At 45.9% G+C, this 16,272-nt stretch overlaps 1 protein-coding gene across 1 annotated transcript; it reads right to left on the bottom strand.

Annotated features, from left to right (window-relative positions):
• Window positions 1-4,332: 4,332 nt before the first annotated feature.
• On the bottom strand, window positions 4,333-15,384 carry LOC147957430 (uncharacterized). The gene is made up of 6 exons (XM_087531696.1): window positions 15,267-15,384; window positions 5,694-5,815; window positions 5,387-5,618; window positions 5,223-5,284; window positions 5,007-5,141; window positions 4,333-4,596 (listed from the first exon to the last, which is right to left on the bottom strand). The coding sequence occupies exons 1-6, from the start codon at window positions 15,382-15,384 to the stop codon at window positions 4,333-4,335; spliced, it is 933 nt and encodes a 310-aa protein (XP_087387822.1).
• Between the last annotated feature and the right edge of the window lie 888 nt (window positions 15,385-16,272).

The following is a 16,272-nucleotide window of genomic DNA, read 5'->3' as shown; positions in this document are numbered from 1 at the left end:
AAGGGAGATGGTTGCACCACTGGAACAATACCTTGCTCCACTTTTGAATAATTCTCCAACACCTCTTCCCCCTCTTCTGGATCTCGTGTCTCATCACTCGGATTGCCTGAGTAGATTTCACTCGGATTGCCTGAGTATATTTCAGCCGGATTGCCTTAGTGGATTTCACTCGGACGCTCTTTGTTAGTTGAACTTTGCTCGGCTGCATTTTCTTGTTCTTGATGTTCATCATTAACCGAACTGTGTTCGGCCATATTACTTTGTTCTTGATGCTCATCAATATCTTTAGCACGAAACTCATAGGGTAGCATGTAAGCTCCCTTACATCCAGAAAAATCAAGCACAACCAATTTGCTGCGTTTGTCGTTCCTTTGCTCAGTGAAGTTTGCATCTTCTATTTTGGTACATTCGGTAATAACTTGCTTGATGCACTCGGCATTAGCTGCCTCAGTGCTCAATCTGGTTTCAATCGAATCCACTGTATTAGCTGAGTGAATCCTTTTTTGCTGATTTTCTTGCCAAGCTTCTTTTTTATTTTGCCTCAAAAGTGCAGAACGGCCAACATGGTTGCTACATGGAGGAAGGCACTTGATGTACTCTTGCAAATCTTCCTCTCTACGCTTCTTCTTGACTGCTTCATAAGCCTATCGATATTTTGCTGGTAATTCCTAAAGAGTTGGCGTAGTAAAGCTGTCGACACTATTGCTTGTGAGCTTTGGCTTGACCTTGTCCAGATGGGCCACATATTTTTCTTTAAACTCAGCCTTGCTTGGATCGTCTTGCCCCCCAACACTTTTAGGATCTTTCGGCAATGAATTGATGTTGCCAAAATTTTGCGATTGTATAGGGGGTGTATAACATGCTGCAATGATAGGTGAAGGCATGTGCATAGTTGTTGAATATTTTCTCTCGCCAATTAGATCAACCAGCAACACTTCGTCTTCTTTCAAAACCCTAGCTCTTATTGTCTCATAATCAGGAACCAATCCCTTTTCGTGCTGCTCAAGGTAAATAGCACTAATCTTCTTATTTTGGGCTAAACTTTTTAATGCAGCGAGAGCCACCTCATCTCCTACATTATTAGACACATATGCTCCTGCAGAATCTCCATTCATTCGGCCATAACCGCGAAGGCGAGCTGAGTCATGAATATTTTTAGTTTCATATGCCACTGAACAATTAATCTCACGAGGTGTAGTATATGATGTTTGAGGATACCTAGCCAAATAACTATAGGAAGCATGGCGGATTCCCCCGTCCATCGGCATGTTTGGGGATGAACCCGCATACTGTGAGTCGGCTGCTGATGGATAAAACTATGAGACGCCCCCCTGCACATGAGGTGTCATATATTGACCACTCGAACAAATCGTGTTGTTCACGGGCATATTGAAAGATGTTGCCGATGCACGAAAGGTCAGATTCATAAGTTGCATGTCGCGATTCTGTAAATTCCAAGTTTCTTCAATGGAATAACTAGTCCGTCTTTGCTCGTTAGGGCTAGCCGACATGACATGTCCCTTGAAAGATCTAGCAACATCAACATAATGGTTATTTGCATCTACGTAAGGAGATTGATCATACATGTTACCATTCTAGATTGCAGTTGCTTGATGACGATGTCGTAGCAAGAACAGGCTGTAGACTGTCAAAGCTTCGTCCCCAGCGGAGTCGCCAAAAAGTGTGTTCGCACAACACGTCACCGTGTACTCTCGACGCCGGGGGTGATGCACCGCAGCTCACGTCGAAGGAGATCTTACCGGCAGCGCGATACGCAGGACAACCGGTAGATACTTTTGTAGACCCGAAGCCCCGCTTGCCCGCGAGGGACCCCGTCAGGGCTCGCGGCGGCTATGGACTGCTCCAGGTCGATTCGCTTGCCCCTAGAGCCTCGTGGATCCGCAGCCCTCCAGCATGAAGAAACTAGCAAAGAACGAGAAGAAAGATACAAGGGAGAGATAAAAAGGAGATGAACACGAAAAAGTAGTAGATTGATTTGTTCGATTGGTGTTGTTCAATCGGCCGTCACTCCTAACATATATAAGAGGCGGCTGTACTTCCCGTACAAGCAAAGGATTCATCTAGACATTCCTTACAAGAAAATTATATCAATTCACGTCCTACAGTTCCAGTTTCAGCCCAACTCGGATTCATCCTGAATCTGTTCCATACATCTGTCCTGCTTCTTGCACGGGCCGTAGAAATCACATACTTACTCGGATGGAGTCGAGGTCAACACCAAACTTGTCCGCCTCGACGATCTGCATAAGACAACACGGGCCACTTCTCTTTTTCTGGCCATCTTTGTGACTTTCAGGGCCTATCTTTAAATGTGGGTCGGATTTAATTATGCAGTTTTCTGAACTGTCCGAGTCTTGTAACAATTCTGCAGGCAGGCCGTATCTTATCTCCTATGATGATGACTCCAAAAGCAAAGTTGACCATTTCGACGATACACACAACTTTCATGTAGAACACCTTTCTATACGAGGCCATATGAATAACCTTTCGAGTCCATCTTCAACTTCTGATCGGATTGACTTTGACAGTCTCCACCCCGGCAAGCTTTCCACTCTGGCAAGGTTTCTACCCCGGCAAGCTTTCACACCGGCAAGCTTCCACGCCGGCAAGCTTTTCACGCTGGCAAGGTCTCCACCCCGGCAAGCTTTCCATGCTGGCAAGGTATCCATCCCGGCAAGCTTCATTCAGCCGGCAAAGGACGAATAACCCACGAGACCCATTAGACACCACCTAGGTGGGTGTCTGGTCCCTCGCGTCACTTTTTCACTCAAAACCGGTCCGCGAAGTGTTGCCTCTAACTTTTTCATACAAACTCGGATTGGGACAATTTTTATATCAAAATCGATCGGTTCGACGAGACGAAGACAATTCGTGTAGATCATTTTTTTCATATGCGATCGTCTTGGGGGCTTAATCGGCCAAACTATACTCTGAATATAAGATCTTGGTACGTTGAGCATAGTTTCGGCCTTTGAGATGAAATCGGACGGCGATGGCCCAAATTTCAAAGATGTTCATATCAACAATACGGAACTCCTTAATGTAGATCACTTCTTCATTTGAGGCCATCTTAAATAAGTTCTTGACCGTGCCAAAATCGGGTGTCAACAAACTCCCACTCCCCTTTAAAAAAACAGCGTCTGGGAGGTACTGACGCGTGGATGCCTTCTAGTGCCGGTTGGTGTTACCAACCAGGACTAAAGGTCCTCCTGCCTGGGTGCCCCACAGTGGCCATGTGGAACCCCTTTTGTCCCGGTTCGTAAGCCAACCGGAACTAAAAGTAATGGGCATTAGTCCTGATCGTTTTGTCCTGGTTGTAGAACCCGGACTAAAGGCCCTCTAGAACCGGGACAAATGCCCTGTTTTTTTACTAGTCTCTCCCTATAATAATAAAGTACGGATTGACTTTGTCGGGTTTACCGTCACAACACGCTTTCTTCTCATGTCATAATACATTTTTATAATTTGTATAGACAAAATCGTAATATAAACGAGGTGGTACTATATTTTGTCTGTTTTTTGTCCGTCCGTGGTCCGTATTATCTTCTATGTATCTGAGGTGGTACTAATTTTGGTTGTACACATCGTGTCATATGTTTTTTCAAGCAGACAAAGCCGGCCCATGTGTTCGTTGCCACCGCACGTGTTCCAGCCCATCGCTTCGCAAGTTTATTATTGATACAAGGACCATGTAGCTCCGTTCAAATTCTTTCTCCAATTAAATAATCCCACCTCACTTCTTTGCATTTGATCCCACCAGTTCATATACGTACTACCTGAAGAATCAACAAGCGGCACATAAAATCAGGAAGGAAACGAATCAAGAAGGGAATTAACTCCGCTTCATAGTCATATGGAACCGACCCGACTCATATGGGTCTCTTCCCCTGAACAAAATCCGAGCGCACACAAAAACGTCGGGTCGCAGCAGCGGCACAACCCAGTCGACCCTGCATCGCTGGGCTCCTGCTTCGCCAATCGTCGGGCCGGCGGCTCATACCGGGTGACTGGCGAAGGAAGCGTGGCAGCCACATGACCCACCGACGTTTGGCTGTTTTATGGCCAGATTTTTCAATAATTTTCTAACGGAAAAAAGGAAGCACGATGCGTGTAGGTGCGTGGTCTCTAATTAAAGATTATGCAAATCCGGTACTTCAAACACCCGCGGACGCGACCGGACGTATCCGCAGACAGTGACCAATCACGTCTCAAATTAGACACTCTGCATCCAAATCTCTCATATTTCACTCCTAGATCCATATAAAGCATGCAAAAAAAAACCTACGTACTACATACTACGTAGTACCCTATCTAATCTTCATCGTCGGAGATTTGCACGACGACAATGCCGAGCGTCGGCTGGACGGGCGGGTAGGAGGGCTCTATCTCATCCTCCTCCTGCTCGACCTCATCCATGTAGGCGAGCATCAGCGCCTCGTCCGCGGCCTCCACCTCCTGTCGGCGAAGGCATCTAGCCTCCGCAGTCAACTCCGAGCGAAGGGAATCGAGGATGGCCTGCTGCTCCGCCTGTAGATCCACATCGCCAGCGTCCCCGACATCCTCCTCCTCGAACTCCTAAAGATCGAGTCCATGTTATAAAATCTAGGGGAGCCTTATCACCTGAACATCATCTACCACCAAATAGCATAATCACCAATGACCAGTAGGCCAGTAGGCCAGTAGGCTGATATATGAAGCAACGTGCGATAACTAAAAAATATGTTGGTCAATTCCTTCACACCAAAATAAAGGATAGTGACTTAAGTTGAATGAGTTTGATTCTGCTACAAACTGACAGTTTTGGCATTTGGCTAAAGGCTTCAAACTACCAATATTCCTCACAATGTTACAAACACCTATGCAGACTTTGAGACATGAATTATTCGACGTTATGCATGTTGTAGATGTATAAGATAATTAACTGGCACTCTCCAAGGAAAAGAAAAGAAACCATACTAGTTGAGAACAAATGATTTAGTTTCAACAGACAGAATATAGATTGGAGAGTATCTATTCATGCCAAGTTCACCGATTTCACCTTGCAAAGCTTCCATGGCAATAGCTGCTTGAGCAGCATTGGTGAAATCAACAAAACAGAGGACGATTGGGTCACCACCAGGCTGTTAGAAGCGAAGAGTTAGAAGAATAAATGAAAATCAAATGTGAGGCAAGACCTGACAAACGCCCAACAGCTCACTTACATGTCTTGGTTCTTTGTTTACAAGTCTCACCTCCTGAAAGCCAACAAATGGTCGAAAGATATCTGGGTGGAAAAGTGAAGGACCAACAGCTAAAAACATGAAGGCATGTTATGAAGGACAACAAGTGCAGAGAGTTACAGAAAAGGTGTAGGTTTTAAGGATACGAGAAACTTCCCGGCGTTCACAGTCAGGAGGGATGCCTTCAATGAACAAGGTGTTTGAGGCATCTGGGGGAAGGGGAGGCTCTGGCATTCCACCACCAAAACCAACATTCCTGCCATTCATACCCCCAGCAGCCATCCCCGGACGATCATCACCTTGGTAGCCACCAGCACTGGCTCCCGCGGTAGGCCTGATAGATCCACCAGCAGGTCCAGCGCCATAGGACTGAATTTGCTGAAGATAAGAAAAAAAAATTAGCTGAGAGTGTTGTTTAGAAAATGATTAATCAGGGAAAAGGATGACGTATACCCCAGTACGCAGAAAACGCTCATAGGAAGCATTAAGAGCCTGTGTATCTCTCACGGCAGCATATCCTGGCCTTTCCTCATCACGAGGGTAATAGCCCGCCATCTCAGGAGCACCAGGTCCATCTACAAAGGGGAGGAAAGCTAGCAGTAAATACAGGTCACAAGACATACTTTTGCAGAGCTTTTCCCAGAACATTTATAGTTTTATAGCAACCATAGAATTAGAGACGGTGCTCTCTGCCTCTCTCAAGAAGTCCGTTTAATGTGCTGGATTCGGATATTGGTTGAGAAGATAGGCCAAAATCACTATTTTGACCTTGTCGGGATGCTTTTCCCAGAACATTTATAGGTTTATAGCAACCATAGAATTAGAGACAGTGCTGACTGCCTCTCTCAAGCCGTCCGTTTAATGTACTGGATTCAGATATTGGTTGAGAAGATAGGCCAAAATCACTATTTTGACCATGTCAGATTTTTTAGCATGATCTGAACCCTTCCAGATTTTTTAGAACGATCTGACCCTTTTGGTAATGCCAAGCCTTGTGGCGTTTCTGCCCCACCTAGACACACCAAACCGGGCAGCGTTTCTTCCCTAAAAAGATAACTGCCCACGGGCACATATTGCTGGAAACGCCACAAGCAATGGCGTTTCTTCTTGGGGCAGCAACGCCACAGGCCACAGCATTTCCAGTAATGCGCTGTGGTTTGTCGACCACGTCGTGACCAGGCCAAAAACGCTCGGCGGTTTGCCGTTTCTATATGTGGTCCAGGAACGCCGGAAGCCATGGCGTTTTGTGCTAACGTTATCTGGCAAGGTCAAAACAGTGATTTTGGCCGAGAAGATATACTGAAATCAGCTTGGCATGGATAACTCTAATCAACGAAAGTGTTGGCTCACAGTACAGCTTGCAGTCATCACAACTAATAAACGACGACTAGAACCAAGCAATCAAAAGTTCATAACAAAACCTGCACTTTTGACCCAACTTCATCCTGAATCAAAACCAAGCATGCAGAATCCCAGTCTGCACTCACGCAGCAGCGCCTCTAAAAGTCGACCAGGCTTAACGCGTGAATCCACCTGGACGGCACCAATTTCAGCACCATTACACCGAGAGATGGCGCAAAATTACCATGGGAGGCACCGCTTTCAGGGGTCGAAGGCGTACTAAAATCTAGGCCCCTTGACGCAAACTTTCCCACAAAATACGCTTGATTTCGCATCAGTGACAGTCGGCGTGGAGCTCAGGCAACCGAGCGCGGCTCGAATGGGGGCAGCGAGCGTCGCGCCTGCTCCGGGGCGGCGTGGGCTAGGGCGGAGCGGATCAATTCGACCAGACGAGACGCGGCAGCGCTAAAACCCTAGGCATCTGAATCCGGAGGGGCGGGAGAACGAACATCTTTATAGCTAGTCGTGAGAAGGTTCAAAGCCTCATCCTTAGATTTCAAAGATACACATGGAAGTATCTAGTGGAGTTAACAATTAACGTCATGAAATATTTCTTTCCACCTTTTGTCAAAACACCATTCGTTTCACATAAATTTGAATGTATGATTTCTAGTCGTGCAAGATTTCTCATTTATGCAGTCGTGTGTGACTTACGAGGTTGCTTACATTGCACACAAACTTGACACTTAGATCCCTTGACAATGGTGAAACTAGGGATTAAGTTCAATTTGGCTAGTCGCGAGATGCAACCAAAGTTAACATGACAGAGACGTGAATGCCACACATTTGATTCACTATTGTTGCAAACATAATTAACAATTTTATTGCAAACACCTGACAAGGATAAACGGAACAGGCCTCCCGACTCATAGCCTTTACCAACAAAGGTCCCATACTTGGATATTAAAAAAATATTCGACTCAAAGACAAGCTTGTAGCCATCTCTACACAGAAAATATCCGAAAAAAAAAATTTATTGACGGAGAGGACATAATGCACGTTCTTCAGCCGCACGGTTTTCCTTGAAGTAAACTTCAGATCAACCGTGTCAACACCACAAACAGAAGCACTTGAACCGTTGCCCATCAGCACGGTGGAAGTCCCTGCGGTCTGATAAGACGAAAACATGGAAATATCACCGCATACATGCAAATTAGCACTCGTGTCAATCAACCAATCAGGAGAATGATGTAGGGTAACGCGACAGACAACAAAAAATTTCCGACCTACGCACCAGCCCAGGACCACTATGGAGACTGCATACATGGTTTGATCTTTTTCGTTACCGACTCGTAGCGCAGCGGTAACTAGAGTCGATGACGATCGGCGGTGCAGATCCCCGCAGCTAGGATTTAGAACCTCCCAACCGCGAGGATGTATACCCTCATCTGCTCCTCAGACAGCCCTCCGGGAGGCGGTCGAACAGCCCCTCGGACGGTGTCGCGGACAGCCCTTCGGGAGGACCTTCGAAACTCGAACGGTCACTCGGACAGCCCTTCGGGAGGATCTTCGAAACTCGGACGGTCACACGGACAGCCCTTCGGGAGGCACTCCCGAACTAAGACCGAAACTACGATCTCTCTACAGAGTTGCACACATACGGTGTCATCTATCCGGCAGGGCTTCGCCGTCCAGAACTAGTTCCTGCCGGAACCCAGACAGCCTTACGGCTCTACGAAACTCTTTTCGTGGGAGGGAGAGAAGAAGCCAGATAATTCATGGCATGTTTATGAGAGCAAGGGATGAGGTTTGGGCTGCCCACTCCTCTATTTATAGGAAAGCCAAGGGGTAGGGATGGCTCACAAAAACCCAAAATGCCCATGCAAATGTCACACATGAAGGGCATAATGGGAGGGAAGTGGAGCTCCATGGAGCCCCACACATGTGGCCGGCCAACCCCCTTGGGGCCCCCATGAGGAGCATGCTTGGCCCCCAAGCCCTTCCAGAAGCCTTTTGGAAATATCCCAAAAGGTGACTCACCATAAAATATCCCAAAAAGCACTTTCACTATTCACGACGACATTTTTCAGCGTCTGTTCGAACTAAAAATATTTATGTGGGCTTAGAACATTTCCAGTACCCACCATAATGATTTTCAACGCGTTCTGGAACAATTCTAGTTTAGTGATTTTCATCTGCGAAAAGCATCTAAACCGGTTCCAGCAGCTCCGGAACATTTCCGTTTTTTTTGAAAATTCCAAAAAGTTTCCAGAATGATTCTGGCACCCTCCAAGAATTATCAGGCATGTGCCGAAACCATTTTGACTTAATGGCATACCCCGAAAAAACTTTTTCGGTTTCACCAAAACTCATCCGGTGACCTCTCTCTGCGGAACTTTTCCGCTGTCCGAAACTTTTCGGTGTCCAAAACTTTTTCGATGATTTTCCCTCAGACTCCCTGTCTAGTATTCAGCAGATAGATGACCCTTAAGCGTGTGACCCTATAGGTTCGGTGAAGTATAGACATGACCTGGAACCTCTTCCGATCAATGATCAACATCGGAGCCGTGGATATTGACCCCTATACCCACACGAATGAATATTTGAGTTAACCTCCAGTTGCAGTGAGCTATTCATGTTGCTTCGCGATATGTCACAAACACCCGAGGTGAGATTTATTGCATCCCCATGGACGAACAATTTGTCCACCATGCAAGTTACCTCGTTACCGGTTTTGTTCTCGTTTCTCGTTTCCGTGTTGCGGCATCCCAGTGATCAAATCACACTGTGTCTGGCCAGACGATGATGGATACCGTAATACCGAGAGGGCCCGAGAATATCTCTCCGTCGTCGGAGGAGCAAATCCCAATCTTGAGCTATCAAGTTACTTGACACACTTTTCCATGAACCCGTAAGCCGCCGTAATAGCCACCCATTTACGGATGACGTTTAACAAACCCCAAAGTTCATGAAGCAAGCATGAAGAAACTCGATACTCTCATGGTCTAAGGAATCATGAAAACGTTAACCATCTCTGTGTTATGTACCATTAACTTGTGACGAATGAATCTCTTAGCATAACATCAATCCGGGTCGATTCAACACAAATGTTCTCTTAACATTGTGCCCTCAAGGTTGCTGGCATAGACATGCCCATGATCAGGAAAACGAAACCATCATGCAATACTTGAGCTAGTCTTAGAGGCCAGACTAGGAATACATTCACCGTTTACTATTCCACACGTGCATATGAGTCTTCCTCCGAGCCTCGTGGTTATTGCAGACTCGAGAACCATAGCAGTTATAGCATGGAACATAAACATAATTATGAACATGGAGATAAGTAATAGCATTTATTATTGCCTCTAGGGCATATCTCCTATAGACTCCCACTTGCACTAGAGTCAGTAATCTAGTTAATGCTAATGCACTTTACACCTATGGCATACTGGTGTAAAAAATGCTTCGCATGTGGTATAGCCTGATGTCCATCGAATCTGTCAATTTCAGCTCCGTGTGTATCTCTGCATATCCTCGCGTTTTCACGCTTTCACAAAATTCTTATTTTGTGCAGACTTGGCATTGTATATATGTGAATCATTGGTCGAAACCTGATTCCTCTAACTAAGTTATGGAGCAACTATCTGCAATAGTGTCCCATTGACCAAAGCCTTCTGGGAACTATACTAAGTTCATGAATGAACTATATGATTCAACGTCTTTGTCTTTGTCGCTTCTAAAGCGGCAACATACTTTGCCTCTGTTATAGAATTCGCCACAGTAACTTGTTTGGAACAATTTCCAACTAACTGCACCACCATATTGTGTGTTACACAAAACCCTCAATTTAAATCGAAATTCGCATGGAGAAATGATGAAGATTGTTTCGATGTAACCTTTTACAATGAACTCTTCATGATCTCCACTTGCGAGAAAACATGTCACTAGTGCTACTTTAGTACTCAATGATCATTTTTCACTGTTGTCCCATGATCAGTACTTTTGATCACTTTGGTATCTATACTCGCAACAGCTTGGGAGTATTGGATATATCTGGTTGTTTTTACATACCATAGAATACATGATTAATCCAAAACACGAAGGTGTGTGAAATCTCCATCATGTATTTTACTCATCAGTGTTTTGGGAAACCGAGTCTTGTAAAAACTCTTTCCATGTGACTTAGTCAAGAATCACTCCTTGGCGTTTTAAATGCTAAATAGGTTTTAGCACTTTGTCAATATGTATTCATTGCTTAGCCATATTAGGTAAATCTATCTCCATAGATCATCATGCCTAATATTGAGGCTATTTAGCCTAAGCACTTCATAAAAAACAATTTCAAATGAAGTCCTAATTCGTGTCAAGAAATTTATTTCCAATTAACAATGTGTCAAGCACACAAGGTTTTTAGAAATATTATTACGCTCCCACTTACTTTCTTGAATTACAAGCATCTTCGTTACTCATTGATGAAGTCAGAACCCTTTGACCATTTCATCAAAGCACGAAGATTCAAACTCCATTTTGCTCTCTTCTGTCCATCGCTGGAACTCTGAAGTTTGCAGCCTTACTACCATCCTATGGATAGACAAAATGCCTTGGACTGTAACACATGCAAGTCCTTGGTTTCATTTCCATCAGATGGAAATCCTATTGTCATCCATGTTTCATATCTCATGATTGAAATATTTATTAATTGCTAGTTCAACCCGAACCGACTTTAAGCATCGCTACGATGAAAACAACCTCATCGTAGTCAACTCTTGAACTTGTTATTTCAACAAGTCGAGCTTTATGGATAAATTTTTTTTATCCATATCAGTTTTAAGTTCCATAAATATTCGTTAGACTCTAAGTCTTACGAAAGGTGTATCAAGGTTTTAATCTTGAATCACTTATATGGAAACTGACTCGGGTTGTATTGGCATTTAGCCAATTCCTGAGTCAGGGCCCATCAACGCTTCCTTGTGTATCGTAGGTATAATGTTCTCTAACAACAATATCTCGTTTGCACACCTGAGAGGTTTGCACAAGCCTTGCCTACGTGGTTCAGCTGCAAGTTCGACCGAAGTTCATACGTTTTATTGTAGAGGCTTCCGTATCAGTCGCAGTAGGAAACTCTGGAATTACTTCCAAGGTCTCTTTCCTTTGATCTGATGATGAAGATACTATTTATCTCGTCGAGTTGCACTATTCTCACACTCACCCTTTTGAAAGAACCATTCTCTTTAAAAGCACACCGTTTCGCGGCAAAACTATTTGCCTCGGTATAGTGAGGGAGGAATACCCAACATTTTGGTATAATCTACAAAGTAGCACTTGTCTGATTTGGAATAGGTTTGTAACCTTTTACACAAGCCCCATATTCCAAATGTTAAGAAAAGATATAACATGGTTGGGCGTACCATACCATGGCTTCATTTCAACAGACCCGATGTAGCTCTTTTCAGTGTAAAAGCCACAGTCTCTAAAGCATCACTTTAAAAGGGATAATGGCAAATTTATTTGTCTTCTTTGACCTTACCATGTCATAAATGGTTAGATTACATCTCCACGGACTTTTCACTTGCAGTGGTGTTCCGGGAGGTGCAAGTTATGAAAACCCTTTCACAGAGAACCCGGGCCGACATGACTAGTCGTGAACCCAAAGTGGCACTAACTTACGGGGACAGGCATACGTAAACCAGCATCGAGCATGTCGGTCAGCAGCGTGCGAATCCGGGCTGTAGCACTGGGCTAACAGGACTCCGGTGAACCGGGCTGTAGCAGGCTAGGCAGGACTCCAGATGTCATCGCGTGACATTTCCCCGAAGGGACAGACACAGGAACGATGTGAATCACATGCCGGCCAGTCAAGTGTTCCGAAGCAGTAGTGCTGGGCTAGCAGGACTCCGGTGAACTGGGCTGTAGCGGACTACTATGGCTCATGGAAGCACAAGACTACATTTCCCCATAAGAGAGGCTACCAAGGATAAACAACTAGGTTGTCGGATCCCACACATACCAAGCATTTCAATCGTACACACAATATGCTCGATATGTGTAAATACAACATGGCATCACAACAAGACTCTACGACTCAAAATATTTATTCATTAGGCTCCGAGGAGCGAGATATTACAAACATGGGTCTCAGGACCCAACATTCAGAGCATACAAGCAACAAGCACATGCGGAAGCTTAACATGTCTGAGTATAGACATCTACCAATGAAAAAGGCTAAGAAGCCTGACTATCTACCAGATCCTGCCGAGGGCACAAGATTGTAGCTAAGGTAACAAGATAAACGTCGAATTCCACACGGAACTACTAGCGATACTGAAGTCTCTCTGCAAAAACATAAACTAAGCAAATGTGAGTACAAATGTACCCAGCAAGAGTTACATCAGAACTAACTACATATGCATCATTATCAACAAAGGGATGGTGGGGTTTAACTGCAGCAAGCCAGCTTTGACTCAGTGGCTAACCTGAACTACTACTGCAAGCAACTCTTTTGAGGTGGCGCACATGAGCCCACATATTCACCAATCAATACACCACTATGGATCCGCTCCCGTCTACCTACGAGAACGCCATCCATAGCACTCACGCTTATCTTGCGCATTTTAGAGTATCCACTTCCACTTGTCTATGAACTGTTATAGGCAACCCAGAAGTCCTTTACCGTGGACGCGGCTATTCAAATAGATCATTTATAACCCTGCAGGGGTGTACTTCTTCACACATGTTTCCACCACTTAGCGTCTGCACACGACATGTGCTCGGCAGACTTCAAGCGAAAGCCGACGTGGGTGTAGACCACGACCTGACTAACCACACAAGTCTCTAGTCCAGGTTTATCGCCTATTCGGGTTCCATCTGCGAGGAGATCCGGCCGGAGTTTCGCCCCCAAACGATGTGTGCAGGGTTCCCGAGACACCAAACGGGCGCCCGGTACACCGTGCCACGGTGTATCTACCGCATCATAGCCCACCCCTAGGGTCAGCGCTATGCACGACCTCCAACACATATCCTACAAACACCAGAAACTAGTTGCAACTCCTGGACAGAGGACAGGGTGGTTAATAAGTCGAGCGGGGTCATATTTCAGGGCCCAACGTGTGGTAGTAGTTGTTTCATGGATCACAAACACAGAACTCAGTTCCTGAGGACGGTTTCAATGAGACAACCCACCATGTACTCCTACATGGCCTCTCACCGCTACCTTTACCAAATCGTATTCACACACTTAGCTCACACATAGTAGGACATGTTCATCACCATTCCAATTCATCCCCGATGAATCAGACCTGACTCAACTCTAAGCAGTAGCAGGCATGACAAACACGCATGAATGAGTAGGCACATCAGGGCTCAAACAACTCCTACTCATACTAGTGGGTTTCATCTATTTACTGTGGCCATGACAGGTCATGCAGAGGAAAGGGGTTCAACTACCGCAGCATGTAACAGTTGAATCGTTGTTGTCCTAATGCAGTAAAAGAGAGCAGGAGCGAGAGAGTGGGATTGTATCATAATGAACAAGGGGTTTATGCTTGCCTGGCACTTCTGAAGATAGCATTGAGTCTTCATCAGTGTCAACGATCACAACGTCGGAACAACGTCTACCGAGGGGGAACAACACCGGCAACAGAGAAAGAAACACAATCAATGCAATGCACAATATGATGCATGATCATGACATGGTAAAATGAGTGTGTTGGGCTAATGCAACTACAACCAGATGGGTTTGAGCTATTTTGAACCAAAGATTCAAAGTTCAACTCATTTGTGAACTTAAATAGTGCTTTATCATGTTTTGCACTAAACAGCATGTTAACTTGTTTAAACATGCATGAAACCAGTACAGATGGATAGATTGGGTTTTTCTGATCATTTTTCATATATAATTTATTTCATTTGGAGTTACGTTTGATTTTCTATGATTTTTGGAAGTTTAGGCAATTTTCTGGATTTTCTGAATTGTTTTAAATACAGAAAATTATTAACTATGTCAGCATTGCATCACTATGACGTCAGCAGGTCAACTGGGTAGGCCAGGTCAAACCTGACCTGTGGGACCCATACGTCAGTGTCTTAGGCTGGTTTGGGTGGATGACAAGTGGGACTGGTCAACGTTGACTTGACCAAAGTCAAAGATGACACGTGGGGTCCACAGGGTTAGCACTAATCTAAACAGGTAATTTACACTAAACTAATCTATTTTAGTTAATCGGTTAGTTGGGCGGTGGGGCCTAGTTTTCATTGACTCCAGGGGGTAATCAGTAGGGTGCTTAGGCCCTAATGATGGTGCCACGTTAGCGGCTGCCGGGGTTAGTCACCGGTGACCAAACAGAGCGGCGGAGGTGCTCGGAACGGCGCCACAGGCGTCGGCTGGGAGCGTGGCTTGGTCCTACGGCCAGCTGGAGGAGTGCCGCGTCCAACGGTGCAGGTGGTTGAGCGTGCGGTGGCCGGGAACGACGTCGGCGAACGTTTGGGCAGCGGCCGGAGCTCGGGCGTCGGTCGTTTTGCTTCTGCGGCGTGCTAGCGGGCGAACAGAGGCACTAGCGAGGCACTGCGGAGTGCGGGAGTGCGTTAGGTACCAGCGGTGACCAAAGGGTCACCGGAGTGACGCCGGCGTCGAGCTCGTGTGGTGGAGCGGCTCGACTCCGGTAGAGGAGGCGGCTAGAGGGTGCGTACGAGCGCGGGGAGTAGGGGAGAAGATGGCGGAGCTCACAACGGGGTCGGAGACGGTCTCAGCGAGCTCGGGGAGGCGGAGACGGCGGCGATCCTCGGTGGCCGAGGAGGGGAACGGCATAGCTGGTGGCATCCAGGGCTTCTGGCGCCTTCCGTCTTGGTGAGGAGGAAGAGGGGGACGAGGCGGGGCTTCTTGGCGTGTCGGCGAGGCGAGGGGAGCACGGTGGCCGTGGCAAACGGCATCGTTGGCGATGCCAGCGCTCGGCTGTGGGGAGGAGAGCGAGACAGATGAGGGGGAAAGCTCGGGGGAGAGTGAGGGAGGTCCAGGGGGTGCGTGGCGTCTCCCAGAGGCGTCCAGGCGCCGAGGGGGAGCGGCAAGCAGGAGGTCGCCGGGGCGCGTGGCCGCGCGCACGGGGCACACGCTCGGCGTCCTTCTGTCGCGAGGAAGACGACAGGGGGGGAGGCTAGTGAGTTGGGCCGCACAGTGCTGGACCAGCATGAGGGAGCTGGGCCGGTTGGTGGGCGCCAGGTAAGATGCACACGTAACCTCTCTCTCTCCTTTTATTTCTGTTTTCTATTTTCTGTCTGTTTGTTTTGATTTAGTAGGGGTACTAAACAAATTTATTTGCTTCTGTAAATTATTGTATGGACTAGAGATATTATTCTAGAGCCCCACAATAATTTCCAAAATTATTGGGCATGTATTTCTTTTATAACAAAAATAAAGCCAATTCAAATACATTATGATTTAATTCAAATGCCCAAAATAAATATTTCTGTGACTCCAAAAATATTGGTTTGAATTTTACCTCGTACCAATATTTTCACAGAGTAACAGGAACATTTCCTTGGACCCATTTGATGAGAATTAAATGTTGATTATTTTTGAACTGGTTTCTAAGGGTTTCAACAAACCTCAATTCAACTTTCAGAAATTTTGGCCATGATGCATGAGTGCATATGCAACTATTCCACTCAGGTATTATAGGGCTGTGACACATCCTTTCCT

This window comes from Triticum urartu, chromosome 7A, assembly GCF_056163025.1.
Source record: "Triticum urartu cultivar PI428250 chromosome 7A, HENAU_Tu73, whole genome shotgun sequence".
Lineage (NCBI taxonomy): Eukaryota > Viridiplantae > Streptophyta > Magnoliopsida > Poales > Poaceae > Triticum > Triticum urartu.
The sequence above is the reverse complement of the archived record's forward strand: the minus strand, read 5'-3'. Positions and strand labels throughout refer to the sequence as shown.

Bases quoted from the DNA above. Each gene is read 5' to 3' on its own strand.
- LOC147957430 (XM_087531696.1), bottom strand. From the start codon at position 15,384: ATGCCGTTCCCCTCCTCGGCCACCGAGGATCGCCGCCGTCTCCGCCTC. The intron at 5,142-5,222 runs GTAAGTGAGCTG...CGCTTCTAACAG, and splicing joins TAAACAAAGAACCAAGACAT to CCTGGTGGTGACCCAATCGT. The intron at 4,597-5,006 runs GTTGAAACTAAA...CTCGATCTTTAG, and splicing joins CTCCAATCTATATTCTGTCT to GAGTTCGAGGAGGAGGATGT.